General features: G+C 44.0%; 1 protein-coding gene across 1 annotated transcript in view; it reads right to left on the bottom strand.

The window, feature by feature from the left end:
• The window catches only part of DSCAM (DS cell adhesion molecule), a 315,819-nt gene that overhangs the window by 14,644 nt on the left and 275,576 nt on the right, over positions 1-25,599 (bottom strand). Inside the window, exons 25-29 of the mRNA XM_044250904.1 lie at positions 22,111-22,141; positions 15,099-15,214; positions 11,618-11,767; positions 3,123-3,320; positions 1,287-1,589 (exon numbers count right to left, since the gene is read on the bottom strand). Coding sequence (XP_044106839.1) covers positions 1,287-1,589; positions 3,123-3,320; positions 11,618-11,767; positions 15,099-15,214; positions 22,111-22,141 — 798 coding nt within the window. The remainder of the gene's footprint in view (positions 1-1,286; positions 1,590-3,122; positions 3,321-11,617; positions 11,768-15,098; positions 15,215-22,110; positions 22,142-25,599) is intronic.

Here is a 25,599-nt window from a genome sequence, read left to right as displayed (position 1 = left end):
TCAGGGTGAGGAGGAAGAGTCGTCAGATGAGAAGAACCACTGGCTGCCATGGTTGGATTCAGTATACAGACCTGTTTATTTGTCCTCTACAATGGTTTGCAGATATCTTGTTTTTATTTAAAAAAATTATTTATTTATTTAACAGAGATCACAAGTAGGCAGAGAGGCAGACAAAGAGAGAGGAGGAAGCAGGCTCCCCGCTGAGCAGAGAACCTGATGCATGGCTTGATCCCAGGACCCTGGGATCATGACCTGAGCCAAGGGCAGAGGCTTCAACCCACTGAGCCTCCCAGGTGCCCCCGTTTGCGGATATCTTACCCAACCCTTGAAAACTCTGGCTCTTCATAGGAAACCAAGATTTCTGGCTTCTCTTGAGAAAGTCACTTATCCTGGCCCCCCATTTTCACTTGAGATGAGTTGGCAGGAACATGCTGGAGTCTCTCCCCTTTAGACAGTCTGTGAACTCAAACTGTCTTTCATGAATCATTTCCCTTCTTCATGCTCCCCATCCTCTTCACTTATGCACATGACCTGCCAGGCCCTGGAGGCCTTAGAACTCAGAGCTGCCGTCTCCACACCCAGTCCACTCCCACACACCCAGTCCACTCTCACATGCTCAAGGCAAAGACCGAACAGTGGCTGACCAAACCCCAGCCAGTCATTGTCACTCTGGGTAGCTCGATGAAACCAAGGCCCAAGCACTAGCCCACCAGTAAGATCTCTCTCCTCCAAAGTCCTCAGAACAACAGCTTTAAAACTCAAGCCTCTTGTGTTTGAGCCTCCTCTCATCATGTGATGGGGACTCTCTCCAACCTGAGCTCCCTGGGCTCTTTGATTGCTTAAACAACAGAATATGATAGAAATGATGTGTCACTTTCCATGCCCAACCTTAAGAGACCGGCTATTTCTACTGTTTGTCTATGGGATCCCTGCTTAAGAACCAAGCTGCCATGATATGAAGAAGCTGGAGACACACTGGGGAGAAACCCACCCGGGGAAGACACGACCAGCACCAGGCTGCCAGGTGAGGGAGGTGTCTGGAAGGGCTCCTCCAGACCTGAGTGAGCGTCCCCAGTGACACAGCTGGGCAGCTGTCCCCTCCAAGCCCTGACAACAAAATAAGTGACTGTCACTTTTGGAAACCCATAAGCTTTGGGGTGGTTCATTACACAGCAGCCTGTAAACAGAGCCCCACGTCCAAACACCAGGACGGGCTTTCATAGCGGACGGGTGTGAATCAGGAAGACGCGTCTCCTCCCCAGTGGTCCGTGCACTGCTTTGCTCACCTGGCCGATGTGCCTTTGGAACCGCCATGTTCATCACTCGACCTCCATCCTGAGGTTTGGGGGGAGATGCAGTGAACCTGCAGATCCCCGATTCTGAAGGGGTGCTGGAGGTCAGACTGTCTGTGTACTCGTTTGTCCCTGCCGTCAACTGCTCCGATGATGTGTCTGATATGAAGCATTCCGTGATGGTGAACTTGGCGTGCCTCAGTTGCTCTTCCATTTTGGCGTGCTCGTAGGCCCTGGCCAGTTCTTCGTACGTGGAGGAGGCACTTTCTGTAGAGACCATGCTGCTTCGTGCTCGATCTGCCGTGTGAAAGAGAGAGAACAAGATGGGTCAATGATGGCTTATGGGCACACCCACTGGACGGTCGTCTCTAGCTTGTGGCTGCTTTTGCCAGATTCTTGTACCACCTGGCTGGGGTCCTGGGGGGGGGGTCTTTGGCTGAGAACTGCCTTTGTCACTATGGGGCCTGCCCTGTGTGCCTTGGTAAATTGAGCTCATGGAACTTGGTTTCAGCGAAATTTTCCCAGCCTGGGACACTGTCGTCAGCCAGCAACACTTAAAAAGTTCTGTGTTTCAGGGCGTCTGAGTGGCTCTGTCAGTGAGGTGCCTGCCTTCGGCTCAGGTCATGATCTCAGGGTCCTGGGATCGAGTCCCACATCAGGTTCCCTGTTCAGCAGGGAGTCCGTTTCTTGCTCTCCCTCTGCCCCTGCTTGTGCTCTCTCACTCTCTCTCTCTCTCTCTGTCAAATAAATAAATAAATAATCTTTTAAAAATTCTGCATTTCATTAAAATAATTGGGAACATGGTGTACACGGACGGCAGTGTCCACCCCTGCTCTGACTTGTGAATCAGCCTGTCCCACAGAGACTTTAATTGACGTGAATGATTTGAGCTCTGCTGTTAGGCTCCTCCAGCCCCAGACTGTCAAGGAGGACGTGATGGTGGTTGGAAATGAAGCCCGTGACGCTTCACAAAACTGGCAGGTAGGAAGAATTGCCCCTGGTCCCTCAGACTCATCCTTGTGACCGCCACCCTTTATGGGGCCCAGAGAGCCATCAGGACCAAAGGAGGAGTGTCTTGGTCAGAGGAATCTCTATTTTACACACTAAAAAGTTTTGTATCACCTCTGTAGAACTCTGAGACTCTTCTGAGAGAAATAACAGCCATAAAAATAAATGTACAGGGTAACACTCCACCTTTGGAACACTATTTTTAAAGTATATCAGCCAGAACAAAAGAAAATGAGTATGCAAATTTCCTACAGCTATTAGGTTTAGATATAATTTCTTTTCAAAAGTTAAGGTGGGGGGGGTGGGACAAGCCGGTGCTATTCTTAGGCCCTGTCTTCTCTCTGAAGTGAAATCTTGGTGGTTGATGGCACAGACTGGATGACTTACCTTATAATCAGCCCCTGTTTAATTGTCAAGAGGATCAGCCTATGTTCCCTATAGAGGGTGCTATGACCTTGCCATGAAATTTCAAGTGAAGCCTCTTAAACCCAGAGATGGTAGTGGGTCATGTGTGCCCTCAGAATATAATCGGGAATTATTGCAATAGTGTGGGTGAAAATTTTAAAGTGTCTGTGTCTCTCAGTGGGGTAGGAACTGTCCTGAGATTCAGGACACCTGCAAAACAGATGCCTTTGGAGTTTGCTTTACAGAAATCACCGGGCCTTTGGCATCATCAGTGCTGCCTGGTTGTACTGGTACCTGTTACATAAGCGGCCTAACAATTTGAAAGTGACCTTGAAGGAGCATAAGTAGGAGCTTCTGAAGCCCATCTGTGGGCCATGCTCATCCGCAGGGTTGCAGAGGAGGTGTGCAGACTCCTACCTGTGTCTTGTGAGGGGCTGACACTGTAGCTGTCACTCTCCTTGTCCATTGATCCCGCAGCCCTGGGCGTCGGCAGCCTCCAGTCTGTGGTAAGGGTGTGTGCTGAAATGGTGGGGTGAGGTCTGTTGAGGGTCCACTGGCTGGCATACCGGTTTCTTGCTGTGGGTCCTGCCTTTGCATTCCTCCTGGTGGTGGGATCTGCGAAGAGCCAAGAATAACGTATTTCTTAGTGTCTAGGAGTATGCTCAGTCATGAACAAAGTGTTGAGCGTGGTTCTCTCCAGCCAGCTCTAAGAAACCCCTGCAGGACTCTTGCCTTCAGGAAGTCTTCACTGACTGCCCCTGTCGAGAGAATCCATTTCCTTTCTCTTATGGACTGAGACATTAATGTGAAATTTAGACATTCTAAAAAGTCCTGCTGGAGAGAGAACATTAGATCTGGACTCAGGAGTTATGGACTCAAACCTTCCTCTCAGTCCTTAATGTTTTTCTGGCTCAACACACATCACCCAAACTTCTAGAGAATAACCACCATCTTCCATGTTTGGCCAAATATGCTCCAACATGGCCTCTTTTTTATAGTTCTCATACCTGAAGGGATTGTTATGGGTTGAATCATGTCTCCTTAAAAGATATGTCCACATCCTAATCCCTAGGACCTCAGAATGTGACCTTATTTGGAAATAGGGTCACAGAAGATGTCATTAGTTATGATAAAGTCAGACTGGAGTAGGGTGGCCTTCAATCTAACAGAACTAGTATCCTTCTAAGAACAGGAGACAGACACTCAGAGGGAAGACAACCATGGAACAAGGGAGGCAGAGATTGAGGTGCTGGGGTTGTAAGCCAAGGAATGTCAAAGGTTGTCCACAGTGATCACCAGAAACTAGGCAGAAGTGAGGAAAGACCCTTCTCTACAGGTTTCAGAAAGAGCATAACTCTGCTGACATCTTGCACTTGGATTTCTGGGCCCCAGAACAGTGAGACAATAAATTTCTGTTCTTTTAAGCCACCCTGGTTTGTGGTATGTTGTTACAGCAGCTCTAGGAAATAATATAGTTTTATCGTGGTTTTGCATTTACTCATTGCCTTGAGCAGGATTATTTTACTCATCAACTAAATTGCAAATTCCCAGATGAGAAGAATGACACCTTCCCCTTAGTCCTTTGCATATGGTAACATCTTTTTAAGAGAATTGTCTGAACTTTGTCCAAGACATGGGATGTTCAATGCAGAGCACACACAGTTAATCGGTATCTGGATTTTGTAACTGCCACCCTCAAAAACACAGAGATTTACATACATAGAGGCAGATGTCTGATGGGTTTCATTTTCTCTTAAGCTGGAGCCAAAGACAGCAGGCCAATGCACTGGGCAGAGTTCTTAGTTCAGGTCTTTGGCTGGACACTAGAGTGGACCACAACACAACAAAGTGTCTGTCTTTTCTGGAATTTTGTGGAATAAAGGAAAGGTTCCGTTACTTGCAGTGATTTTTTTTCTTGGACTCCAGCCTGAAGGCCACATAAGGTCCTAGATGGAACAGTTTCCACCACTGAATTCTCTGCTTCTCAAAAAGGAATCTTATGCAGTTATGTTTCAAGATGGCCTGGCCATCTCTCAAGACCACAGTCAATATTGACTAGTCAGCCCTAATGGAGCAGGACCAAAAGATCAACACTGAGATGGAAAACCTTTAGCATTGGGACAGTGACTTACTAATATGCCTTCGTGGACCTAGAGGTCTCTCTGGGGCAGGGGTAAGGGTGTTCATTCTCAGGTCCATTCACAGAGCCTACAATAATATCCAGTACACAGAGTCCCCTGGATGAACCCACAGAGCCCAAGATCAGTTTATGGGTGAGAGAGTGGAGGCAGAGAGAAATGACACAGCTATTAAGTAGTAAATAGGGAGCCCAGGTCGGCATGGGTTGGCTCAGAGATTGCCTACCACTTGAACGCAAATATCCCCACCCTGGACATCTAAGTGTCTAATACAGTGTTCCTGTGACACTGCCTCCTTTGTAATGCCAGTTTGTATCATGGGAGGCAGACACTTAGAAGGGGTAAAAGGACTTTTCTTTTAAATGTAGGATTTTCCTCTTTGTGAATTCTAGTCATTGGACTTTGAATCTAATCCATCATTCTACAGTGCTGGAGAGAAGCATTAAGATGGCAGCCAAATCAATATATTTTAAGATTTCCTGGGTCATCAAAATGCTTCATCTCAGTGCATATTCTTTGGGGCATTGATTTTAAGACAGGTTTCATCCCTTCCTTGCAAAATTCCACAGAAGAATTTATTGGAAGGTATATATTTTTTTGCCTTGATTAGAATGTAAATGTGTTAGGCTCGAGTGCCAGGCTCTCTGGACAGCAAGGCATGAATGATAATTGTGCTTCTCCACTGAAATGCTGAGAGAGAGGTCCTCAAAGAGATAGAAAAATATTCTCCTGGGTAGGAGGCTAAGTATCTTCCAGGTACGATGGACTTCCCAAGGAGAGCTTCAAGAAATGGAGCTTGTTATTTAAATGCTAATGAAACTTTTCCAAAAAATTACCCTATCCCTTACATAAGACTTGAGGATTCTCATTTTTTAAAAAATTTTTTTGAAGGTTCTCATTTTTGTTCTTTAAGTTTCTTGCAGCTACAGTCATGGATCAGATTTACTCCTGTCACGGATGCTTGGGTGGTGGGGTGGGTGGGATCCGTTTGATCTTCCCACCTCAAGGACGCTGTTTTCTCAAACCCCCAAACTCCCTCCTGTGTTTCCTCCCACTGACCTGCCCACCCATAGTGGGGCAGACGGTAGCCCCTTTCTCACTGAGATCACCCTGTGTGGAAAATTCCATGGTCACGCTATACATGCCAACCTCTATTCAAAGCCGGAACTCTTTTCAAGTTAATTTTGTTCATTATCCTTTTTTTCTAGATGAGGACAGTTTTATCAGTGGCCTGATAATGCTGGAAATATAGGTCATGATATTACTTTCCCTAAATCAGAGGCTGCAATTCTGTTCTGCTCTAAGCAACCATCCTAGAGGCAAAATTATCTCAGTAGGTAGAATATTGAGGTGGTTGACACACTTTATTTTTTCTTTTTCTTTTTTCTTTTTTTTTAATAATCAGGTTTTGGGAGCTGTTTTGTACCTGAGCTGAACTCTTTGGTATGGTAGCTCCTAAGATAGCAGCTAAAGTAAAAATCCGACTTGGCATCTACTTGGTAGTCTCCTTTGTAGGCCCTACCAGGTAATCTACTAAGGAAATGTTGACATTTACTGCCCCTGCATGGAAAGCATTTTATTTGGCTCCCTACCATCCTGATATGAATGCAACTTAGTGATGAGCCATCATGCTTGCTCAACAGCCAACAAATTAGAAGATAAATGATACAAATAACTCTTGGCCTTTCAAGACTGGGTCTGAACCTACATTAAGTTTTTCTGCCCAGTGAATCAAATTATTTTAATCATCCTGAATTTGGGATAAGAGAGGATTTTGTGGCTAATAGGGTTATAAAACATGTCATGTGTACTGTGATCTGGGTATTAATCTGCTTTTATTCTCTGGCATTTGCTGGCCTATCTTGTAGGGGCTGTGGCCTCCGCTGCACGTGGTGATGATGCCGAGGGGCCTGAGCATTCCCATCACATAAGGAACAAATATTTACCAAAGGCTCATTATATACTGGATTTCCTGGCCTATATCAGGTATTTTCCTGTAGTATGGTGTTGAGTACAGTTCTGGGTGATAGAGTGTGCATTGGTTTTCAAAGACTCAGTGAAAAAAGAGTCGATGCACGCCGGGACCTCTCCCTACTGCTATATGCAAATCTGCTTAGTCCCCAGATGTCCCCTAAGAAGCACCCGCCCCACTGAGACACAGGGCGGCTGAGTTAGGTTGCCTGCCTTTGACCCAGTTTCACTACTCGCTGGCGGTGAGCTTCTCAGATGTGCCCACTTCCCTCATCTCGGAGAGCAGACTTATCACCTCACCTACCCATAGGACTGATGCGACACATGGAGGGAGGAGCTCACTAGATCTTGGGGCCTGGCCTGATTCCTGGGTGACAAACACTTGGAAAGGGTTGGAGCACATTCTGCTTATTGGGAAGAGGGTGGGAGGAGATTTGGTGCATGGATCAGGAAGGTTAGAAACTCTGTTTAGAGAGGGTTTGGTAGAAAAAATACACTCATTAAAGAATCAGAACAAGGGGCACCTGGGCAGCTTACGGGTGAAGTGTCAGCCTTTGGCTCATGTCATGATCCCAGAGTCCTGGGATCAAACCCCCCAGCCCCCGCTGGGGTTCAGTGGGAAGACTGCTTCTCCCTCTCCTGCTCCCCCTGCTCATGATCTTTCTCTTTCTCTCTAATAAATAAATAAAATCTTAAAAAAAAGTCAAGACCAGATGCTGGAGAGTTCCCATGCTTCAGCTGAAGGGTAGAGCTGTCAAGGACAGGCGTGCTTCCTAGTCATTCCCAATCTAGCCCTCTTTGCATCAAGGGTGCTTGTACATGCTCTTGGTCCAGATGGGTGGGTGAGGACAAAGGGATGACTTCCATGTAAATATGACCCCAAACCCCAGGTCAAGTCTAACACATTTCACTTCTTATGTCTTTATACCTTTGCACAATTTGTGCCCAAGAGAGTTGATTCAAGTCCTCCTGTGATGATCTCATTGGTCGTCTCCATGGACTGTGCTGGGAGACCCTGCGTACATACCTGCAGCCTCCAATCAGCTGGCCCCAGACCTCCAGCCTATCAGATGTCTTACGAAATGGAGAACAGAGAGGCCAAGTGGACTGCCTGTGTACTGTCTAAAAGGTTAAACATCCTTTCTTTTCCATCCCTTTTACTCTGATTTCAGAACTTGACAGTGGGATGATATTTAAGTCTGTTTACTGAGTGCCTACTGTGTGTCAGACCCTGAAGCTGGAGCTGGGGGCAGGGGACACAGACACAGACACCCCTCTTTGTCCTGTAACCTAACCCACAAGGCCAGACAGGGACACAGACAGAGCTGCAGACACAGCCAAGTTCTCTATTTCCTCTCATTGAAGAGTTACGTAGCCCATTGTTGGGATTTCTCCCAACCTAATAATGAATCTTTATTGCAAGTTGGGAAAACTAAAAAAAAAATAAGTGCCTAGAAACATAACTTCTATGATGAAGTCATGATAGTGTGCAAACAACATATCGTAGATGCTCTTCTTTAAACTAGAGAGGCTGACCTTGACAACACCATCCTAGCATCATTAGAACAGAGTAATAATGCCGCCTGCCGCTGAGGAAGCAGACTCTAGATCCTTCTCTGCACATGCGCTCAGCTGTGGTGTGGAGAACTAACCACACGGGACCGAGAGGACAGGCGTCCGCACATGGGCACCATGACAGACTCGGGGGCACAGGGCGCAAGTGGAGGGCTGGGGGTCATCTGAGGGGGTGGGGGCGGACCCCCCAATGTTTCCACTTCTAAATGAAAAATGCGATTTCTTTGTCCCTCCTCATGTGGTTCTGGGAGGAATATTTAAGGAAAAACTGATCCCGAAGATTGTTTATTGATAGAGAATGTTGTGCAGACGTTATGAAAGGAATAGCTCTGATGTTGGTTGGTTGGTTGGTTGCTTTGGATTAGAGACTAAGGCATGCGTTTGAGGAGCTCGGCCCAATGTTTGTAAAGACTGCGGGATGAAGTTCATCCCAAAGGAAGGAAGCAGCGTTCTGGAAGCTGTGGTTGCTTCAAGGTGACGGGGTCATCAGGCTGAGGCCTGTGCAGAGCCTCCCAGCTCCCCCAGTATGACAAACAAACTCCCGAGGTTGGCCCAGGAGGCCTGGCGACCAGGCCAGCTCTCTCGCTGGTGCCTCCCCTCCCACCTCCCCTGTGGCTCACTGCATTCCTGGACGCCTCTGTCCCAACAGGCCTTAGGAGCTTTTCCCTCCCATTCCCTCTGCCTGGCAGGCTGCCTCCCGGCCATGACTCAGATTTTCTCCTCAATGGCAGGCTCCCCAGACTCGTGTTCAAAGCCGCCTCTCCCATCCTCTCCCACACACACCCCCAACTCACTATCTCTCTGTCTCTTCCTCTTATCCTGTTTTTCCCTAGTTCTCTCAGGTAAATGAAAAATGATGGTGTTCGTTGTTTGCGTCTGACTCCTGCGCTAAGATGAAGTGAATGTCTCTTTGGGTCTCAGGACGTGTCCCCATCACTGGGCCATATGTCAAGTAAAATCTTAGTAAGTAATTCTGGGTCTGAATGTACGCATCCTTGCAGCTCCCCAGCTATGCTTCTGGGGTTACAGGGCTGAGAGACGTGGACATCCTGCCCATCAGCCTCCAGCCTTCCACTTGTCTCTTGCTGGTTCTAGATTCTGCTTAGGACCGATATTCACTTCTCTGCTGATATTTTAAATGTCCACGAGTCAATATGTCCATTAGTCAGGTGGGGGTGTGATCATGCAGCTGGGAGGTTCCCAGTGCTTTGGTATAAGTTCCCTCTCCTCTATCACGGCTGGCCTCTGTTGGTTCTGCCAGTCCCACATTGAAGGGGAGGTGGGAACGCTTCCTCGTTTTTCCCGGGAGAAAGAAATCAAGTGCTGTGGCAAGCTTGAGAGGTCCTGTCCCATGGCATTAAAGGCCAGGGACACACACAGGTCTAACACTTGGGGAAGTATTTCTCTAGAGGGCTCTGGACAATCAGCATCAGAATCTCCCAGAATGTCCTTTACAGTGCAGACTCCTGGGCCCAGTGGGTCAGAACCTCTGGGGATGGAGCCCTGGAATGCGGTTTTGAACAGACATCCTGGGTGATCCTGATGCATTTAAGAGTCTGGGAACCACTATGTGGGCACCTGCCCTATTTCCTCTGCCTCTTTCCTATTTTGCTGTTAATGTCTCCATCAGCTTCCATGCTGCCTGGCCATGAACCTCTGAGGTCATGAATTCATCCATTTTAGTCCCCCGGGGTCTGTAGTCTTTCCCCCACTGCACAGCAGTCAGTGACTCAGAAACCCATCTGGGCAGCCTCCTGAAATGTCCAGACCCTGGACCAGGCAAATGATGATAGGGAAGCCAGTAGCTGGAGAGAATGCCAAGGACCATGAAGCAGTTCCTAAGGGCAAGGCTCTCGCTCCTACTCCCTTGCAAAGTTAAATCTCTCTCATGGCTGTTCCGGTCTTCAGTGTGTGCGAATGTCATTAGGGAAAGAAGGGGGAGAGGTTAGACAAAAGAGGAAATAAAAGATATCTTTAGCATGTTCTTGAGGAAAGTTTTTCAAATGAATTTCAGTAACACTTCAAACCATTTTCAAATTATGATGTTATTAGAAACCAACTGGTTTCCTTCATGGTGCTTGATGAATTTCACAAATGCCTTTCGAGTCGGAACTTATGAAAAGCGGTTTTTAACATCGTAATATTTATTTTTCTAATTATAACACTCTGAGAATGTAACTTTTTGCAGAGCAATTAGAGATTTAAAAGCTAGACATCAAAGCTTTCAAAAAGATAATAATTGGGACATCAATTTCTCAGTCTTTAAAGAGATTTAGAAATAATTTCAATTATGAAGGAGTAAGAATGTCTAATTAATAAGATCTGGATACATATTAAGAGATTTAATTTCATTGCAGTTATTAATTCCCATATATTATGGATGCAGATATTAATAACTAAAGTCAAACATAATCCCCGGATTAGCCAAGACTACAATCTTTCTCAAAAAGCATGTGCAGGAGGAAAGCATAAGGTCCAAGGACAGACCCCCAGCTCAATCTTGGCTCCATTCTGCATTGTGTATACAACTTTGGGCTGTTTACCTAACTTCTCTGAGGATCCATTTTTTTTTTTTTTTTTTATTTTATTTTATTTTTTATTTTTTATTTTTTTATTTATTTTTTTTTTCCAATTTATTTATTTTCAGAAAAACAGTATTCATTATTTTTTCACCACACCCAGTGCTCCATGCAAGCTGTGCCCTCTATAATACCCACCACCTGGTACCCCAACCTCCCACCCCCCCGCCACTGCACACCCCTCAGATTGTTTTTCAGAGTCCATAGTCTCTCATGGTTCATCTCCCCTTCCAATTTACCCAAAAGCACATACCCTCCCCAATGTCCATAACCCTACCCCCCTTCTCCCAACCTAGGACATAAACTTTTAATCCTAATCCTGGCACAGAGTACATACTCACTAATGTTAATTACCTTCCTGTTTTCTAGTGTCATCCAAATTAAAAAAAAAAAAATTACCTTGACCTGGAATTTCTAGCACTTTCATAGTAAATCACTACCAAGGGTTACTGGGTTCAACTGACACAATTTGGATACCAGCTCAGATCGGACAGTAAAAACGCACTGTCCCAGTGAAAGCTACTATCACAGGTATTTATTTCTGAGACACGGGGCCAGTGAGCCCCACTCTGTCGGACGGGGACAGAGCGTCGATACCTTGTCGGCATTGCCAGCACACACACACGGACTGCGCCATCTGACCACTTACTCGTTCCTGGCCGCGCATCTGAAACGTCCACCAGGGGCCCCGTGGCTTGCGACACTGACTGGTAATGTACCGTGTGTGTCACCGTCAGGGACTTCTGCTTCGCTGCCTCCCCAAAGTCAGCATCCGTTAACAGGACCGTGGAGCGATCGTCTGCAGAATGGCAGGGACACAGGAAGACAGACACGTTTACCCCCTTTCCACGTCTCCCTCGCCTTCCCTCCCCAGGTCCTTGTGTTATCGCTCATTACAGCAACAGTTACGACCTCGGCTAAAACAGCAAAAACAAGTTAAAATGCAAGTGCTGTGTTAGAACCGCTGCAGAATACTGAAAGGAGGTTATCTGTAGGGGTTATCTGAGCATGGACGTGACAGAGATGCATCTCAGAGGGCCTCCTCAGGAAGGGAACACTGATTTGGGGAGGCTTCTCGTTGCTGCTGACTGTTTTAACAGAGTTCGGGAATTCTGTGTTTGGCAAAGCCTCAGATGGAGCTGTCCGCAGAGAAGCCGGCACCACCCCATGATGGGGCTCCACTGCAAGTCAGCTCTGTCTGCAGGCTTAGAAAAACCCCACCACAGCTGTCTACACTCGAGGGGCTCTCATGCCGGCCAGGGTATGGGGTTGGGGGAGTGGAGGGGGAGGGAAGGGCTCTTCTTCCGAGTTTATTGATTCCTCCATTTGAGAGAGTCTGAGGTATGTTCTCTTCCTTCTCACCTCTTCTGAGCTTTAATTACTCTGGAATGTCCTTTAATTAACTTCTCGAAGTGACTCACTTGTCAGGTTTCCAAGCCCAGTTGGCTTCCTAAGGTTAGGGAAGCAGGAGACTGGGTTCAGATGGATCGGGAGCATTTTAGTGCATGGAAAGGAAGCAGTTGGTTGAGCTGTGTGTCATTATTTGGTTGTCTCAAGATTTTCATTACTTTGTTGTGATAGTTTCCACACTTCCTTAAGACCACTTTTACTCCAAGGGACACTTCCGTTAGGATATGTGGATATATTCATACATTTTTAAGCACCGTAGCCCAGGATGTTGTTCATAGGAGCTTATCAGTCAGCTGGGACCACGCTGCGGCATGGCTTGACACAGGAATGGTGATGTGAAAGTCATAAACAACACAGTTAGACTTCTGTGCCCAAAAAAGGCCCTGAACAGAATGAACCTTACAAAATCCAATTACTCAGGCTCTGGCAGGGGAGGAAAGCCTCTTGAAGTCAGAATAAAATTTTTTGGCAGGAAGACAGAGGAGAGACTGCCAAGGTGTCTGCTGGCATCCTAGCGTGGGGTGCCGCAGTAGGAGCCACGGCTCGGCGCAGGGGGTCACGCTGCAGCCTTCCCCTGGTCCCCACACTGGGTGGCCTTTCTCCAGAAACAGGTTCTGACAACTGGACCTGACAGCAGAAGCCCAACATCTACATTTGTTTTTCACTAATAATACTGATGTGCTCTGGTTGCCGACACGTAGCCCTGCAGAGAGCACCCCTGATTATCTGTGGCACTAGGCTATAAACCCTTAATGGGAAACTTTGGGTGCCTGTCAGTGGGTGAGGCTAACCTTCCCTTCTGGCTAGAAATTAATGGCACTCCCCTAGGATTCTTGTAGTCAGAGCCCAGAGTGTTTTAAAGCATCACATTTCTACTTCCCGATAATTAGAAAATGCCATCGACCAACTGTCAAGCATCACCAGGAGGTCAACGATTCTTGGTGATCAATGATCCTGTAAATAATAGGACACATTTCAGGTGAAGGGAAGTGACTATGGACAGAATGATGGGCAGGCAGACCTTTCTCTGCTATTGGGCTAGCAATGACTACCTATTTTAACCACCGTGGGACAAGGGTTAACAAGTCTGATGAGGAAGATTTACCAAATGTTGTAACAATATTATAAGGTCAAAGGAATTATATTTTGATTTTTGAACTGATGTTTCAAAGGAAATTTTGGTTTTCATGCCCAAACTATTGAGTTCAATAAGAGAGATTCCAGCCATACTCCTGAAAGATAAAGATGGTCAGGAACAAAGCATGGTGCTTTGTCTTGATGTGAGCTAGCGAATAAAATCTTTTTTTTTTTTTTTTTTTTTTTTGCGAATAAAATCTTGTATATTTAGGATGAGTAGTGAGCACTCAGATGACACGGGTAGTATTCAACTGAATTTGGTTGACTGAGGGCCATACAGGGCTTGACCAACCTTCTTTAAGAGCTCTTATGCCTGGGCCAAACTTAAAGCCAGCAAGAGCAGCTCAGGCCTTAGGATTCAGGAACCTTTAAGCTGAGATGTCTCTGCTGTTCTATTAAAACATAATCATGCAGGAAGGGGGCAAAAAGCGATGGAGATGTTCTGCCAATCTGGCCATTTACTACTGTTTTCCTGGCAGGAGGCTTCTAGCATAGGTGCCAGGAGTGGGGTAGTTTGAGCCAAACCACAGGATAGGGCTGCACTGGGACCAAGTGCCAGCAAACACCTTCCAGAACAAACACAGAGTGAAGTTTCAAAAGGGCCAGATTGGGCAACCTGTCTCAGAGTCTGTTTCCATGGATACTGGAAAGCGGAGTGATATTTCTAAGGTGAGGGCTTCTGGGAAGTAGCTTATTGATACAGAATCGGGTGGTGACAGTCCAGGAGGCTAAGCTGGCCGCTGGGTGGGTGTCCTGCCTCGTTCTGCATAATCTCTCAACGTCCCAATTACAAAGTAGCATCTTTTTCCTACATTGATTGGGTGGGTTAAATGAAATGATGCACATAAAGTGCTTATAAAATAGATGACATTAGAGAGCCCTCAGCAAACGTTAGCTGTTCTTCTGATCATTATTGCAATGGAATATGAAGTCTCTGATTCTGGCTTGAATACATCTGTGGCAGAAGGCAATAGGGAATGGCAGATTTTGAATGGGACGGCTGGAAGGAGTCAGGACAGGGGGGTTCTGGGAGAGCCAGACATGGAAATCCTCCAAGTGAAACACAGATCTGGGTGTTTCCCAAAGTACTGCCAAGGAACCCATTCCAGGGTGTCTGCAGGGTGTTGGAAGATGATGAAGAGGTGGCTTGTGCAAAGGCACTTGTATGTTAAATGCTAAGTAGAATTTACATGTTTTCTTTAATGAAGGCCTTATTGGAGCTGAAGAAGGCACTGAGTGGATTTCCAGAGGGGGCTTTAGTGTGTGGTCCTTTTAGGTTTATTTGATTTTAGGTTTATTTAATTATAGGTGTTTGTTCTTTGGAGGATCACCAATAGTGCCTCCAGGAAAGACCCAACATGGATCAAGTTTGGAGAACTCCTGTTTCAGGTGACCTCTGAGCCACGTGTGAGTTAATTTCCCCTCCACATTGGCTGGTATTTATTATTATCCTCAATAACAATCATCTTCCTTCTACTTTGCTCATGTAGCTCTCAAGATGTTCCCATAACTCCAGGGGTTTGGGCTGAGAGGACATGGCTGTAGCAGACGCATTGTGTGAAGCCATGAACAAGGCCCCTTACCGATGGTCTCCATTGTGTCTCTCTCTTCAATCAAAAGCTGAGCCCTGGGTATGTCAATGTGCATCCTCAAGGTCTGCTGTTGCTTGCTCAAGGTGTCCGAAGTCCGGGTATTCTTACTGGGGATAAAATAGAGGGGGTTTATGAACAAACGCAGTTCAGACTTACATGATGTGGCAGGTGCTTATATATCAACTAGGTCTAGTATCACATTATTTGAATACCTTGTGGGAAGGGGAGGGGGAAAAAAGCAAGGAAGGAAAAGGAGGAAAGGATTCTTTCCTTCTTTCAAATGATATTTATAATATGAACCTTCAACAGTCAGTTGCAAGATTCAAAGAATGAAAACTGTCAATAGAAATTGGTTCCATTTTGATAGAACTTTTGGAATTTCCCCCTTCTCATATAATGCTAAGTAAAACAAACAAGAAAAAAAAAAAGGTGATTTTTAAACCAGCAACACTTCCATTTGTCAGACAGGAGATGTTCCAGTGGTGGCAAGGGAGAAAGCATGTGTGCTGGCTGCTGGTTGGGTGGGGTTTCTACTAATGGATTTGTATTTACATCTGGTGTCACTTTATTTTTGTTCCAGTGACAAATCTTAAACCGTGTTAACTTCCCTGACACTAGTTTATCCTAACTCATATCACATTTTAGAATTAAAAACAATACCCAACTACTATAAGAATGTGTGTACCAGAAAATGACTCTCAGAGTGAGCTGTCTTCTAGAAGTAAATGAAAATAGGTGGTAAAATGGCATGGGACAATCAGATTCAGTCAAAGCCTACAGGAAAAAAAAAATAATCTGCACGTTTCACAAAAACACACAAAAAAAGTCAACAAAGGCTTTAATTAGAAATCTGCATCCCAGGAGGGATTGTGCAGTCTTTACAGAGTTGTAAGGATTGAGAAGATTTCAAAATAATGTAGAGCTGACACTTGAAGAGCACAGGTGTGAACTGGAGGGGCCCACGTACATGTGGATTTTTCTCCATAAACACAGGCTGGTACTGTAATATTTTCTCTTCCTTATGGTTTTCCTATTAACATTTTTTTCTAGCTTATTTTATTGTAAGAATGCAGTATATAATACGTAGAGTATGCAAAACATGTGTTAACTGAGTATTTATGTTATGGGTCAGGCTTCTGGTCAACAGTAGGCTACGAGCAGTTAAGTTTTGGGGAAATCGAGAGTTATGTGTGGATTTTCAACTGTATGCAGGGGTCAGCACCTGTAATGCCTGCATTATGTCACCTGTATATTCAAACAACTTCTAAGGACCAACGATCATTCAAAATAATTCATTGATGCGATAAAATATGGCATCCATAAATCCAAAATCGACTTTGAGAAAAATTTCTACTTCACTCGATGATTTACCTCTTCATTAGTTACTTTTAGTAGAAAACAATAACAGGGTATCCATACTACGTCTGAAATGTTTTTCTTCTCAACTAAACGTTCGCCAGGAGGCCTGGATCCTTTCTTATTGACGACGACTCACCTACCTTTGAAGCCTGTAGCTGAAGGAATGTTAATAATCTGAAGGTCAAGTTCACACAAGAACCCCTGTAGACATTTGCATGTTGAAGACTGGGGTGATATTCTGAATATTTTGTAATGGCCTTTCCCTCATTTGAGTATAAACAAAAGAACCTACAGAAACGACATCTTCCGAAAGGTGCGTCATTCCTACTTAGGACTTGATCTTGAACCAGATTTCTTGCTCTGCAGAAGAGTAACTGGGTTACGTAGCTAGTGCATGCTAATTATGCAGAGCCCAAATTCAAATGTTTGGCCTGAATTTCTCACATGGTCTATATGCTTTTTGAAATTATTTACTTAACTGCGCTTTCACTGTGTGTGTGTGTGTGTGTGTGTTTTACAGCATAGTTTCTAATACTTGTGTGAAATGAAGAACATTTTGGTGACTTGGGGGCTGCCATTTAGACAAGCTCTATTTCCACAAAAACAGATGGGGAACTGCTCCTCTGTGAGTATCTGAAAGGTCTGTTTAGAAACTCCACTAGGGACTTGAGCTTGTCCTTGCACCAAAAATAGAAATGTGAGCTAGTTCCTTCTGCTCATCATGAATAATTATGAGGCAGTCCACGGCTGCTCTATTAAACACTATGAACCCAAGTGCAGACTGTACTTAACAATAAGGGGATCACTGTCAGACCCACACAGGAAGCATGCTAAATAGCCACTGTGCCCCACTGCGGTGGGCACGAGGACTTAGAATATGATTGAACTTCATAGACAAAGACAATCAAAGCTGGAAGTAAGTTTTTCCTACTCCTCGAAGGAATGCATGCTGTCAAGTCCTGTAACAAAAGGCATAAACATGGCCCAACAAACCTTGAGCTTCAGAAGCTAATTCTTCCTCTCTCCCTTCGCACTATTGTCCCTCTTGCTTTGAGGTAGTGGCCATGTGGCTCCTCCCTCCCTGGCTTCAGGGCTTGGTGCAGGTGCTGTCTTCTCAATGGAGCCAGGCTGGTCCAGCTCTGGGCACTGCTGATGCTGCCCCTCCCCACCCTCTGTTGCATTTTGTTTCCTCAGCGCTGAAAACTCTTGAGCATATGTTTCATGGACTTATCTCATTTGTGATCTGTCTCTTCTGCTGGGATAGGAGCTCTTCAAGGGGTAGCCCCTTCTGTTCTGCCCCTATATATCCCTGCGACTTAGAGCAGTATGTGGTTGGAATAGGTGCTCAATAAGTGTGTTGAATAAATCCTGTTATTTGGGGGGTACAGTAGGAGTGAGTGACAAGTCCGAGAGGCAGTAATATTCTTCTCATTTAATGGGTTATTAGGTCTCAGCTTTCTTAATGTGGCTGCCATAGTCTATAATCTATGGTTCTAGGAAGGCTGAATCTCTAAAATTACAATAATTGGTCATTAAAACAGCAGCAAAACTTCTCTCCCACCCAAAACAAACAAACAAACAAAAAAACCACACACATACACAAAACAAACAAACAAACAAAAAAACCTATTTGAGGAAAACTCATTTGTGAAAAGATTCTGGATGTTTTCACTGTAGGAACAAAATCGCATCTTTTTATGATACGGGATCATGCCAAGTACGTTAGTTATTATTGAAATATAATCTTCCACTATCCATTTGCCCTCTGGTTGTTTGATTAAAATGACAGAGAGCTGACCCTCGTTCACCGAGTACGGTATTTCCGAGCTTAGCCAATAAATTACTTGCAGTTTTTAAAACTCTTTAAAGTCTTAATATTTTCTTAAGCTTTGTGAGGAAAAAAAAAAACTAATGAAAAAGTCTGCACATCACCCACCTTCCCAAATATGATATGAAACATTCCATAAGTTTAGAACAACTAACTGTAGGGCTATCAGGAACTCATTATAATAGTTCAATTTTTTTTTAAACTCTGTGTCTTAAAATAGGAACATCCAAAAGGCTAAACTCATTTACATTCACAGTTTGAACCCTTCTCCACGCTTTTCCACTTTCAGCTCTTTATAATACTGGTCTTTGGATGTTAACCACGTATTGGCTAATACCTCAAAGCACCCTAGTCTTACCTCTTAGAAGGCTGGTATTTTGCTTTAAATTACATTCACGTCATCATGAAAGAAAGAAAGTCCTTTCTATCTTAGGCCTGGTGGGTAAAGTCTCTCTTCTTCCTCTGTGGGGGGTGATTTGCTTGGGTGAAACAGAGGCATATGCAGAAGCACGAAGCCCCGTGACAGGAGATGGGGGACGACACTGTGTGGGGGATACCCTGGCACCAGCTCATCTGTGTTTGTCCCACAGTAGCATCTGCCTTCCTGGCCCTCGGACAGCTACTCCCACTAAAGTATGCAGATATACTTTTTGTGGAACATGGTTGGAGAATATGTTATCTTCACCAAGATCCCAGAATGGTAAAGCTAGGAACAATTGCAAATTGTTAGCTTTCGATGTGGAAAGTAGAGCACACAGGGGGAAAACGACTGGCCCAAGATCCCAGAACCAGCCCGTGGCAACATGAGGTCTACGACGCAGGCTTGTGGCTCTCTGTTCTCACTGCACCAGCCTGCCGAGTTCTCCATTTCCCACGCAAGCAGCGGTGAAGATGAGAGACAGCACTTCTGTAGCCTTCTCTACAGCAAGAGATGTGACTTGCCTCGACTTTCTGGACCGCATTCAAAATATGGTTGGCCCTTCGATCTCCAGGTAGGTCACAGGGTCTTTTGAGGCTTGGCCCCACCAACTTGCCAAACTCAGATTGAACTGACCCTTCATGATGAAAAGCATTGTGTTTACTTCGAAATTAATCCCATAAAAATCTACCTATTTGAGAAGCTTGGAGATTCTCTCCCTTTTTAATCACTGTACCCTCTGGGGGAAAACCACCTCAACCTCCTTAAGTGGAAGTAATTATTAGCTTGAATGGTCCTAATTTCATGTTGGCAACTGTTAACCTCAAATACCACTATTAATTCCTGTTTTGTTCAGCAGGTGGTCTTTCAACCACAGTGATTGACCTATTAATGAAGAAGATGCTTTTTGATGTCTTCCTTGGGTCTAATAAGAAGTGGGAGGGATGCATTCTAGGACATCAGAGAAGCTAATACTGACTCATCCTAACCAAACAGATGTTGAACATGTCAGAAACCACAGATTCCAGTGTCATGGGCTTTGGGCAGAGACATGATCTCCGGTTGAAGAGAGGCCTGGGAGGGCTGCCGGACATAGGCAGTGGTACAAACCAGTGAAGTGGACTGGGGTAGAGACAGGGATGGTGACCTGTTACACAGAGCAGAAGTCATGCCCAGTCTACAGGGGTCACTTGATGACCTTCGGACAGCCTTAATCTCTACGCTGTGCCTAGTATGGCCAGAATATTTTCAACAGAAGTCAGAAAACCACAATTTTATATGAAATCTCTTAGGAGGGCAAGTGATGTGATGAGCACTGGGTGCTATACACAATTAATGAGTCACTGAACACTACATCAGAAACTAATGTGTTTCTAATATGTTAGCTAATTGAACATAATCATAAAAGAAAAGAAAGAGAAAAGAAATCTCTTGATTTCTAAATGTTATCGATGAGTTCATATTTTTAAGTCTACATTAGAAAGTTTATTTTGTTTGGTAAATAAGCTACTATAAATTGAATGACTGGCCTTTTTTGTTTGTTTGTTTTTCATGTGTTTTGTCAGATTTGCTCTGCACCAGGTGCATGTGTGTTTGGATGCCTCCCATGTGACCACAAAAAAATGTCCCAATACTTGCTTAGCAAACAAGTACAGACTTGCATTAGAGCAACTCAAGTCATTTTATATAGATTTTCATATTCTTCTCATGCAAATTTGATCTAGAAGGATGGGTCAAAGACCCATTGTAAAAGATACATATTACAGGCCACTTGCATTTCTGAGTTCTCCTCTGACATCTAGATTCCTGCTACCAGCTCTCTGACACTTTCACTGGATACTTGGGAAGCATCCCAAATTCAACATATCCTGTCCGAGCCTTTTCATTCCCATTAACATTCCCCTTTTCCTGTCCAAAAAAAAAAAAAAAAAAAAAAAAAAAAAAAAGTCTCTACACTGCATCTATCTTCCTAATCCCTAACCTTAGCAAATGACACTTATATTTAATTGTTCACTCCAAATATTTCAGAGTAATCCTGAGTCCTCCATATCAATATACAGTGCACGTAGTTTTAAAACATAGCATGACCAGGGTGCTTGGGTGGCTCACTTGGTTAAACAACTGCCTTTGGATAAGATCATGATCCCGGAGTCCCAGGATCAAGTCCTGTATTGGGCTCCCTGCTTGGCGGGGAGTCTGCTTCTCCCTCTGACCCTTTCCCCTCTCACATTCTCTTTCTCTCACTACCTCTCTCAAACAAGTAAATAAAATCTTTAAAACAAAACAAAACAAAAAACCACAGTATGACCAAAAAGATGTCTGTGGAAAATGTAACCTATGGGCCAACGGCAGTTGACCTCTGCCTTAGGTCTTCAAAGATACTGGTGATATATGTGTGCTGGGATATCATTGTGAATAATAATAAAGAAGTACCAATTTTATACGCAAAAATACAGAAAGATGTTAAATCCAACTGTGGTGGGATGGGGAGTAGGAGAGACCCCATAACCATCCTCTTTTTCTCCTACAGTGAACATCCTAAAATGGCAGCATCATTAGGGTTCCTCACGTTTTTCTTATCTGATTTCCAGACTTTGATTACCCTTTTTCACTTTTGGTTTAATCATTACAATATAAAAAATGGTTCAAATGCAAATACTGGGGTGTCTTCTACAGCTGTGAAAATTCACTTATTTATTCAACTACCACCCTTCATTCATCAGGTATAGTGCTGGTATTTCTAACAGGAGGGTGACACATCAGGCTGTGACCTCCAAGACCAGACAGTGAATAGATACTTGCAGCAGAAGCGGGTGAGTGCTCTAGTGTAGGGGTGCTCACGGTGCCATGGGAGCTGAGGGCAAGGAGGAACTTTCTTGATCATCCCATCTCCTTAGAAGAGTGCAATGCACAGTGCATTTCCTTTTTTAAAAAAAAAAAAACTTAAATTCAATTAGCCAACATAGTATACCGTTAGTTTTTGGTGTAGTGTTTAATGATCCATTAGTTGTATATAATATCCAAAGCCATTTTTGGTTTTCCTTTCATTTGATTAACTGTTAAAGAAGAAGGCTCAACCTCAAAGGTGGTATATTTGGGTGCAAACAAAACCAAAGCTACTTCCTTATAATGTGTCTTTTATTCCTAGCTTAATGGGAAACATTCCACTGGATGAGTCTGGTCAACCAGAAAACTACCAATGGCATGTGGAAAAGTACATTATTTGGTATCTATACATCCTATTAGGCCTCATATGGATATTTGGTACATAGAATAAACTTTATGTGTCAAAAATAAAAAGTGCTGTCAATTTCAGACAATTATTTAAAAAATCATTAAAACAAGTTGGACATTATTCTTTTAAACATGATATCTGAGATGGTAGGTTTTGTTCTTACCTCATGAGCATTTCAGCTAAACTCTTTGCATCTGGGGAGAGAAAGTTAATATTAGTACACGATAAACAACTCATTAACATTCACTTAGGCATTATGACAAATATTTTACAGTCAGATGACAATAGCCATTTTTTTCCTATTGCTCTTCACAAAGTCTTGATGTTAACTGTAGTATTCAATAAACATGTAGTATTCAATAAACTGTAGTATTCAATAAAAATGTACCTGCAAATCCATATACCACTAAGAACCAAAAGTTTACAAATAGCATGGAGGACAAGGGGCGTTAGAGAGGAGTAGGGAATTTGGGTAAATTGGAAGGGGAGGTGAACCATGAGAGACTATGGACTCTGAAAAACAATCTGAGGGGTTTGAAGTGGCGGTGGGGTGGGAGGTTGGGGGTACCAGGTGGTGGGTATTATAGAGGGCATGGCTTGCATGGAGCACTGGGTGTGGTGAAAAAATAATGAATAATGTTTTTCTGAAAATAAATAAATTGGGAAAAAAAAAGAACCAGAAGTTTAGTGGATTCCTGATTTCTTCTCCCTGAGAGAATATACTTAATATTTTTAAAAATATTTTTGATATATATATATATACTTGAAATATATATTTTTAAAGTATATACATATATACATATACATAAATATATATTTCAAAAATAGCATAATCCTTAGGACTATAAAAATTCTCAGACACCTGCTAAAGTCTCTTTACAGTGTATTTATTTGCCAATTTTTTTAGTAAATCATTTTATTTTTTTTTATTTCTGTTCAGCGTAATAGTATTCATTGTTTTTGCACCACACCCATGCAATCCGTGCCCTCTCTATTACCCGAATTAATTTCAGTAGTCAGAAAATTAACATTTTCAAGCTAGTTTATTTATGTAGTACATATTCTACTCTTTTTGTTATCAAAAAATCAAAAATTAAAATTGTATGACACTATAGATCACTTTAGGAAAGCATTATTATAGAGATGTAAATCCCCAAGGTTGATTAAAGAATTACATAAATGGCATATCTTGTGTCTAGATGTTTATTTCAAATTCCAAAATAAGAAATTTTCTCTATTTTTTTGTCTCTGAGGACACTGTTTACTAAGATTTGGTTACCACTCTGACAAAAGAAATTCTGTCTAAAAATTATGTAGAAAAAAATTCTACATTTTTGGTGGCATTGCTTTGAAATTCTCATCTCCATTAAAATATAATTTGTTTTTCTTTTTACACATTTTGTCCTGGCAAAAGATGAATGTTTCCTTTCTTAGAATATAAAAGCCCTCTTCTTGCTTTTTTTTTTTTCCTATTGCTCTTTAAAAAGTCTTGATGTTAACTGTAGTATTCAATAAACAGAACTTCCTGGAAATGCATTCAGCTATGTGACTGGCTCTATAGTGGAGAAATGCAAATGCTGGAGAATTTTCATTTCATCTTTCATCTTTGGGGGCTGACATTTAAGTGCAATCATTATCATGTTAGAGGAACATGGGATTACTGAGGGGTGAGGGGCATGGGCAGTCAGGGGGATAACCACCCATGGGCTGGTGTCTCCACGAAGCAAGGCTCTGTCCTTCAAGTCGGCCATGCCAGCTCCCCTCCAACCTCATGATGGGGCCCTGGTTTTGTGCACAGATGGGTTCAGTCTGGGAAATGAAACACTGCCTTCTACCCCACCCATATGGTGAAGCAAATAAAGCAAACCAGCTTTTAACTTCCTAGTTCATGTCTTTCTCTGCAAAGACCAAGCAGATATGAGTTTCTTCTCTTCTTGAATGATTTAACACTTGCAAAGTAAATATATATATATCATGCCAAAAGCGTGGGATTAATTAGCTCTATGTAACAGCCAAGCAGTGGCTAGCTCAACAGTCTAAAAAAGAGGGGGAAATGTAAGGAGTACACACTGTACTTCAGCTCGTGATTGGAAGGTAAGTCAATCTCCAGCATCTTCAGAATGGACCTGGTTTCCTCATCTTGCTCGTTATCATCATGCTTTTTCTGTTCCTGAAGTCAGCACATTTTCTGTCCCATGATTTTTTTTACATCCATGTGCTACGGAATTGCAGCACCTGACACGTGGGTGAGAAGCAGCTCTCAAACACCAGCTTACTTTAACTGTAAGTTCTCTTTATCCACAACTAGCAGGCGTCTTCACTGTGGTTACGCTGATCCGCAGCTGCAGCCACCCTGAACCATTTTGGTCCATGCTTCCCTCAGCTTATCATCTTGCAACAAACCCCTTTCTCTTTCTGTCTGGTTACTATGTCCTCCTCCTGATTTCATCTGAAATTCTGAGAAAAATGCCATTATTTGAAATATACTTCTTCTGTGAGTTCACCTTCGAATGTCACCGGTAGAATTTCACTCACAGTGGTGGGGGTTCAACAGCACAAGGGGCACTGGGGACTGAGTGCAAATATCTTCTGGGAGTAGTAGACACAGGGTGGGCTGTGGTCAAAACAGAGCATGCACTAGGAATTTGGATGTGTCAGTCTCTGCCTAGGAATTACCATGCCCTCCTTCAGAAACCAGGAAATAGAGACCCAGATACATCCCATAATCTGCTGTAGGTGAGCGGGAATTCATAACCAATGTCTGTTGGTACAAACTATTTTTCCATCACTATCCTTAACTAGGGCCACAGCCATCTAGTTCGTGTCAACCTGAACATTGACACTCAATGTCAATCTGGAAAAATCCAAGACTGCTCCCACTTTAAATGGACCATGGACCCAGGGAGCATAGATTCCAATGGGAAGAGAGCTCCTTGGCACAAAATCCTGGAATTCGAGCTCCTTCAGGAAGCAAGGAGTAGGTCAGTTTGACTGGAGAGAGAAGTTTCCAAGCGTGGTTATGAGTTGAGGTTGGTCAAGGCATAAGGAAATGAGGAGGTGTGACTCTGTGTTACTGGCCATAGTCTGGACCAAAAGGAGGAGTGGAAGGAGGGCAGAGGTGGTGATGGGTGGGTGTGGGTGCTGTGTACTAATGCTGATCCATCCAGAGTGTGTGGCATGGGGGCTGGGGACGGGGACTTGGTGGTGAAGGTGAGAGGCTGGGAGGATTGGCAGCAGTGAGGATGGGGGTGGGGAGCATCTGACACTTGAGCAGATGGATGGTGTCTGCAAGAATCGGGACCTGCTGGGTGTGGAGGGGACCACTGGAGAGGCTGTAGGGAGTCCAGGGAAATGGCGAGATTGAGGATATGCAGGGCTGGGTGTAGGGTCACACAAGCCACAACACAGGAGTCTGGAAGGACATGGAAGCAGCAACGCGGTTGGAGCCGGAGAGCTTGGCTTCAATCCCACCACAGTACTCGACCATGTTAGTGTCGGCGGTGGGACAGGAGGGGAGGCTGTTCAAGGCAGAACTGGAATCGAGTTAGAGATGTCAGGACTGAGATGGGGCCCAGGGTCTTCATATTCAGGTAGGGACAGTGAAAAGAGGTGACAAAACCTGGGACACATTTTTGTTTAGGGGTGAGAAGAG

Source organism: Neovison vison, chromosome 6 (assembly GCF_020171115.1).
Source record: "Neovison vison isolate M4711 chromosome 6, ASM_NN_V1, whole genome shotgun sequence".
NCBI classification, from domain to species: domain Eukaryota; kingdom Metazoa; phylum Chordata; class Mammalia; order Carnivora; family Mustelidae; genus Neogale; species Neogale vison.
This window is presented reverse-complemented; position numbering and strand designations above follow the sequence as displayed.